The sequence below is a fragment of the Buceros rhinoceros genome, unplaced genomic scaffold, assembly GCF_000710305.1.
Source record: "Buceros rhinoceros silvestris isolate BGI_N320 unplaced genomic scaffold, ASM71030v1 scaffold45926, whole genome shotgun sequence".
NCBI classification, from domain to species: domain Eukaryota; kingdom Metazoa; phylum Chordata; class Aves; order Bucerotiformes; family Bucerotidae; genus Buceros; species Buceros rhinoceros.
The window spans coordinates 245-7,804 of record NW_010416590.1 but is presented as its reverse complement, the minus strand read 5'-3'; the positions used below and the strand labels follow the sequence as shown (position 1 = coordinate 7,804).

The 7,560-nt window shown below is 41.7% G+C and overlaps 1 protein-coding gene across 1 annotated transcript in view; it reads left to right on the top strand.

Moving 5' to 3' along the window:
• The window catches only part of SIRT1 (sirtuin 1), a 3,577-nt gene extending 166 nt beyond the window's left edge, over positions 1-3,411 (top strand). The window contains exons 2-4 of the mRNA XM_010137840.1: positions 1-145; positions 1,453-2,013; positions 2,908-3,411. The exon at positions 1-145 is cut by the window's left edge and continues 9 nt beyond it. Coding sequence (XP_010136142.1) covers positions 1-145; positions 1,453-2,013; positions 2,908-3,230 — 1,029 coding nt within the window. The 3' untranslated portion in view covers positions 3,231-3,411. The remainder of the gene's footprint in view (positions 146-1,452; positions 2,014-2,907) is intronic.
• Positions 3,412-7,560: the final 4,149 nt, after the last annotated feature.

Below are 7,560 nucleotides of genomic sequence, written 5' to 3'. Positions count from 1 at the left end.
GCTATCATGAAGCCAGACATAGTGTTCTTCGGAGAGAACTTACCTGAGCAGTTCCATCGTGCCATGAAGTACGACAAAAATGAAGTCGATCTCCTTATTGTCATTGGGTCTTCACTGAAAGTAAGACCAGTAGCATTGATTCCAAGTAAGTGACTGTCTCTGCTAATACTGTCTTCCAAAAATCTGCATCAAAAGTGGAATTCTCAGTTAAGAACTCTAAGAAAAGCTTTTGGCTTGATTCAGTGAAGAAACTAGATTGAACGTGATTGCCTATGTAAAGCTGAAACACACAATGGAGAAAGTAACAAATTCTAAGTGCTTTTTCCACACTCCAGACAGATCAAGGTAATTAAATGACAATCTCAAAAACTACTCCTAAAACTTGAGTGACTTTCTTCTCAGATGCAGTTCATTTCTCTCCCTGCTTGCAATATGTTTTCAGAGTTCCTTGAATGATTTAGAAAGTAAAAAGATGAATGTAATATCAAAAAATCAGATCAAGTACACCAGGTGTCTAAGTCAGTATTTAACTGCGGGCGTTATAGTGTGTGTCACCATCTGGATCCGTAGCTTTTAAAAGTGATACGGAAAACCAGCTCTGCTCTTTCCATCTATGTTATGGAAAAATGCTCTTCAGGAAGGCTGAGAAGTTACTGTGACAGGTGATTTATTTGCCTGCTGAGTGCAAGACTTACTGGTACCAAAGAAATTCTCGTCATGTGTGAGCCTCAGCAGGACGCATGCTTAGCCCCTGCTTCTAACTGGGAAGAGTACTGCAGCCATGGCCTTTGTAGTGACATCCCCTTGGCTCTACAAGGGGCAGAGCCTGGTGTTTAGGCTGATGGGAAATGTGTAAGGACTGGAAAGTTTGGATCCACTACACAGACTGTTCCTCTTTCCGTGCCCTAGAACAGCATTCCATCAGTCGGTTATCTGAGGAATCAATGCTGAGTTAAACAGACTGGTGGGTTGTGTGTCAGAAATGGATTGAGAAACCTTGTACAGCATAGACTGTACCTGGAAATATTTTGCCCTGATTCAGGAGATGTGATCTGCCAGCAGTATATTATTTATGCGCTTAAGCACAGCAAATGAATGCACAGAACCAACATAATTCTTCTAAGAGATTGCAGTACTGATTCTAATAATATTTTTAATGCTTGACCAAACATTGCTGTAGTCAGTATTTCTGTGCCTGTGTTCCCCAGTGACTGAGGAACTCTTTATACTGGACAAAATGGGAAAAAAGCCGAGATAGGTTACAGGAGGCACAGCACCTCCAGCTGCTGCTGTTAAATCTGGGATTCGCTCGTCTGCTTCCTGATCTGTCTGGTTTGGTCTGGTTGCAAGTGAAGTTACACAGAGAAGCCAGAGGAATCAAGCTTTCTAAGTAGATCTCTACTGAAAGGAAAATGGGAGTGACCACCTTTCAATTCTCTTTTCTGCATATAGGTTCCATCCCCCATGAAGTGCCTCAGATCTTAATTAATAGGGAACCTTTGCCTCATCTACACTTTGACGTGGAGCTTCTTGGAGACTGTGATGTTATTATTAACGAATTATGTCAAAGGCTCGGTAGCGAATATACAAAACTTTGCTACAACTCAGTAAAACTTTCAGAAATAACAGAAAAGCCGCCACGAACGCGCAGAGAGATCGAAATGCACTCGTCCGACCTACCGCCTACCCCTTTAAACATTTCAGAAGACTCTAGTTCACCAGAAAGAATGACTCCACCAGATCCTTCAGGGGTGTCTTCAGAACACCCAGCTGAATGTAAGGTAGAAAACTGTGACCCTGTCTCAGAAACTAAAGGGACCTGCACAGAGGAAAAGCTTCAGGACACAGAGGCATCATCAGAAAACCCTGAAAATCCTACCAGTGAGCTAATGAACTCTGAAACAATGAAGGAAAATGGATCGAACAATGGAGAAAATAAAGAAAAAAATGAAATATTGAAGAAGTGCTGGGTAAACAGATCTGCAAAAGAACAGATCAGCAAGAGGCTGGATGGTAAGTTGTGACTCCTTTTGGTATACTGCAGTTTTTGGCAAGATGTTTATTCTAGAGTTACTGTAAAGGAAGTGAGCTATCCTTGAGGGAATCAGTGGGGTTTGGTGGTTATTTTTGTTCAGACAGGTGTCTGCGTAACTCATCATTGTATCATTTATTTCTGCAGGAATTTTTAATTCGTAATAGGTTTTATAATCAGTGATTTCATATACCCTAAAAAGATCAAAGTTTAGGAGGTTGAAGGTAGGTATGAAAAAATAAATCAGTTTTTAACCGTTTTCAAATGCATTTTCAGAAAAATTGGTTTGATCCTCAGGTGATAGGAAGCTGGTCACACTAGGTCATGAGTTGGTATGGAACTGAAAGCTGAAGTCACAATAGGAGTTGAAAAGCAAATCTCACAGCTGGAGCCAGGCACATTTTGAAGGAAACATTAGACTTTCAAGGAAGCCTTGCGGTACACAGCCTCTTAACTGACTACGGAGTTATCGCACTAGACGGTCGGTGTGGGTGAAGAGCCAGGTATTACTCTGCAACTTGCCAAACTCTGCCCAGTACCCTGTGCAGTGGGTCCAGTTCTGTTACAAGAATAGGAATCTCACTGTGAATACACGCACCAATGAAAACAGCTGCTGAACATCAAAGTTTAAATGCTCTTTTGTGTCAGAAGGAGGGGGGGAAGGAATGCTGAGCTTTCCATCCGTGCCTTTGTTTTGTGCTTCGTAATAAACACACGCACATCAAAATAAATGTGTTTCTAATGTAATCTGATTTGTCAGTTAAGTTTCACTGTTGAAAATACATACATGCAGGTATCTTCTACCCAGAAGTCTGCAAGATCTTGTATGAATCATTTATTTTAGCCTTTTACTGACTTCTGAAATTCTGTTTCAGGTACACAGTATCTCTTTCTACCACCAAATCGCTATATTTTCCATGGTGCTGAGGTGTACTCAGATTCTGAAGATGATATCATATCTTCTAGCTCTTGCGGGAGTAGTAGTGAAAGTGGTTCATGTCGTAGTCAGAGCTTAGATGTGGAGGACGAGAGCGAGATCGAAGAGTTTTACAATGGCATAGAGGATGAGGATGCTCCCGAAAGGGAAGAGGAACCTGGATTTGGGGAAGATGGAGTTGAACAAGATGAATTGGCAGCTCATGAATCAGCTTATACAAATGAAGCTGCAGGGACTGAGCATCCAAGCAACAAGTTGTGAAGCGATCACTGACTGGTTACGGGAACTTTCCACCAGCATTAGGAGCTTTGGCATGTCAGAAAGAATGTTTACGTCTGAATTTAGAGCAACAAAACCATAAGGATGTAGTGTTTATAAATAACTAAAACAGATTTTCATGCTTAGTTTTTTACCTTTTTCAATAAAATTCTATTACTGCGCATTCAACACTAACTCATCTTTTTTTTTTTAAGGTACTAAGACTATCTAAACAGTTGTCACTATGCTCACTTTTAAGTTCCTGTCTGATCATGCAGCCATGTATATAATACATATTTTTGCTTAATGAATTTCAGCTTATATTATTTTTAAACAGTTTTGAAAAAGCCATTGGAATGTTAAACTAATATAAAGGGAACAGCTAATTTAGACCAAAGAATGGTATTTTTCACACCTCTTGCTTTGTAACAGTTTGGTTTATTTAAAACCTTCTTACGCTTCTGCTAAACCTTTCATTCTCGCCTAGTCTGTCATTAAACACTGGCATTTTCTAAGACCTACTGTGGCAGCTAATTTTTTGCTTTAGCAGTTACTTTGTATGTTTGAGACATACTTAAATGTGAGTAGATAGTTGAATGGAAACAAGACAGTGAGCACTTGGGAGATCCTGTGGGTTTCAGACTCATCAGGAAGCGCTGTGAAAACGCTGAGGTTCCGGGGTTTAATAAATACTTCCTGTGGATGTGAAGCAATGTTGACATTGAGCAATGACGATACTGGCATTTAAACAAAATGGGTCCCCTGCGGTAGAAACTTTCTACGCTGTGTACAGAAGTCAAATACAGCGCAGCCTGCACTGCAAACAGCACCTGAGACACTGCCATGCCTCTACTGTAGAAGCGAGGCCGAGTTCAGAGTAGTGCTTCTACCAGCATGTGAGAAGGTGCAAAACAATAAGCTCTTCCTTGATACTTACTGATGCAACAAAACCAGGAGAAACCAACTGAAATACAGAGAGCCTCTCCTTACGCTGCGGAGTGGATGCAAGGCAGATGAGTAACCTCGCCTGGAAGCACGGCGGTTTGAGGTCATGTCTTGGGTTCGGAAAATGATTTCCCACCTGCTGGCTCCCCCCTGCACCACAGAAGAAAAGCGGCTGCTCAGATTAGGACACCGTACGTACTCGAGTGCAAGGCTGCCTTAGAACTGGACGTTGCAGATTCTCAAGTGCGGATTGTTTCCACGCCTTTAGAACTCTTTTGTAAAATTGCACAGTGCAGTAGTAAGTGAAACAGCATTTTTCTATAAACCACTTTTTCAACATCGGCCCAAATGAACTCTATGATGTAGATTATTCATATACTTTGCTTTAATATTTATTACATTTTGGAAGATGTATAGTAGCTGTTCTTTGAACGTAAGATACACCAGTTAATAAATATTTAAGAACAGCCTCCTGTATTCATCAGAAAATGTTGGCATGTTGTCTCATTGTCCAAATAAAATACAGCTCTTATTTGGCTACACTAAAGAATGCAATATGTTTAGTTTTCACTTGCATGTCACAATGTATTAGTTTGTGCTATAGGAGATATTTTAAATTGAAATACTTTGTTTTAAATTATTTTTACAGTGAGGATTGTTTTCTGCTCTTTTATATTGTATATAGTGTCTTTTATGTAATCTACTGGCATATGTTTTGTAGAAGACTGTTTAAAATGACTGGCTATCTTCCTGCAACTTTTGAAATACAAAACCAGTGTTTTATACTCATACACTCTGTTCTAAAGTCTATTAAAATTGCCATTTGATGTCTGGTTTCTGTTAATTTCTGTTAGACTTAAGGATTTAACAAAAGATACCCTATCAGTTCCAGGGATACCCTAAGGCATTATAGAGTACATAACTTTTTTCTGTTACTTTGGAAGAAAAAAAAAAAGCTAGAATGAAGGTACTCTGCCCTGTGTCTAGTAAAATGACTGACTTCCTCAACTAAAACGAAGTGCTGTCCTTCAGAAAACTGCTTTTCTCCTTTCAAACCCCGTGTTAACTTCAGGGGGGTTTGCTGACAGCAGCGCTCATTCCTGCAGGTGTTCCAGTACCTTGCAGCCAGCTGCCCTTTCTCTGCCCAGCCCAAAGCTCACTTGATGTTTGGCACTTGCTGCTTCCCCCAACCCCGAACAGCCCTCACCAGGAGAAGCTTTCTGTGAGGAACCTGCACCACACAGGGGCCCGGGGCGTGTTTTGGCATCACGTACACAAATACGTCACTTGTGTTTGGTCTCCACGCAGGTAATGGCGACAGGTAAGGCCTGTGCTTCGCTCTGGGTGTGCTCTCAGCGGCCTGGTACAGCCTCAGAGGAAGCTCAGCTACAGAGAGCCCTGGCTGGGTCAGTCTTTGGCTTATCCATGGCTTCTCAGGAGCTACGGCTGCATTGCACACCCCCTGCCTCCACCCCTGCAAAGAGCCACTCCTGCTGGCCCTCGAGGGCCAGCGCCCAGTTTGAGTGGTCTTCCACCATGTAACACCTTCCTATTTTGATGATTCCACTGTTCTTTTTCCTCCAAACATAAATTACATTTGTATTAGGCAAAAGAAATTGTTTATAAAACCTGCACGCCTGAGACAAGAAATAAAGTATTAAAAATACTAATTTTTTTTACATAAATGTTTCCCTACCGATAGCTTGTTACTTTGAAAGGACTTGAAAACATTTTTCCTCTAAGCAGCTGCACCTTTTTCTACACGTAGATGAAGTTCTGCTTTCTGTTTGTTCTTGTATTTTTGCCAGTATTATTTGAACACTACAACATATCACCTCATTCCTCCATCTCACACGCGATCCTTTCCCTGTAGTGAAGGTGTCACCTTTAAATATTGTTTAAAACATCATAAGGCGAATGAGGGGGACGAGGAAACATTTGGTATCAGAGCTTTGTTACCCCTGAGTGTTCAGCATCTTACGTGAAATTCATCTGGAAGCACCAAAGAGCGTGTTCAGTTCCAGCTGTAATTTGACAATCTCGGAAAGGGAGATCACTTCTTCTCCTCACATTCCTGCCTTATGAAAGCATCTTGATCCTCTCAGTATTTGTATTACACAGACACGCTGGAAAAAGCAAAGTACAAACATTTGTTTAGAAAGACAGTGCCATCCCCCCATCCCCTTTTCAGCCTATTTCGATGCATTACGCACAATAATGACCTCGCAGAAGTGTTTCAAGTGATGTAAAAGACGACCGTATTTAAAAACCTTGTAATAATTTTTTCTCAGTGGCCATGCATACTTTATAGGTCTATCTTGAAGCCATTAGATTTTTAATTAGTGATTTTGATTATCAAATATACATAATGTTTTTAAACGCGTGACAGCACAGGGTCAAACAACATCCAGTTGGGAGGGGCTATAGGAGTACAAAATCTGAAAGAAACCAGCATTCAGAATCAATCTCAAAAAAGACTGGGAAAAAGGGAGATGCAGTTCACTACCTCATCAACATTAATCCTTAAAGACAGAACCAGAATGACCAAATCTAAAGGCAGCTGCAATTATTTTCATAATATACTTATCTACACTGTGACCGGAGAATAAAATCCAGTCCAAAATGTAGCATTTCAGGATGAAACAGCTGGCCATGTCTATGTAACAGTGAACTCTGAACTACCTGTATCCCTCTCACCAAGAAACACCACAGAGTCCTCCCAGGACCCTTGGTATAGTCGCTATTTGCTCAGCAGTTTTGAGAAAACACACGGACTCGGTAGGAAAAATAATAATAATAACAGCACATGAAAGGAGAAGAGTTGCTACTTACTCGCCCAACATGAGACCCAAAGACCATTCAGTTGGAGATGCAGAAAAGGAGAGGTGATGAAGTAAACCATCGCAAACAACCGGCAGAACTCCCCACCGCAGGACACCGTGGGAGCTCACAGCTGCCTCGAAAGGGAATTGGGCAAATTCAGGTGGGACAGGACTACTGAAGCTCCTTGGGGAGGATTCTAAGGAAGGGAGTGTTTTCCTCTCCATATGCTCTCTGTAAGCACCTGGACTAGCTACAGGTGGAGACAGCTTGTATCTATCTCAGGTTAACCCAGTGCAGCAGTTCTCAAGAGAAACACAGGAACAAAGTGTCCCGATAGCCGTACTACAACTACTTAGACCGGACTTTCTAAACAACGGGCCAAGTGAACACTCACAAGGCACACCCTAAGCTTTGTTCATCCCTTGGAGATGGTGACAGCAGATACGTGACGGCAGGTCTGTAAAGGACTAAGTTTCTCAGGAGACATGAGCCCGAGTGCTCTGTGCTCATCTCCACTCTCAGGGCGTCAGCCAGACTCTGCGGCGCTGCAAACCCCACTCCCACA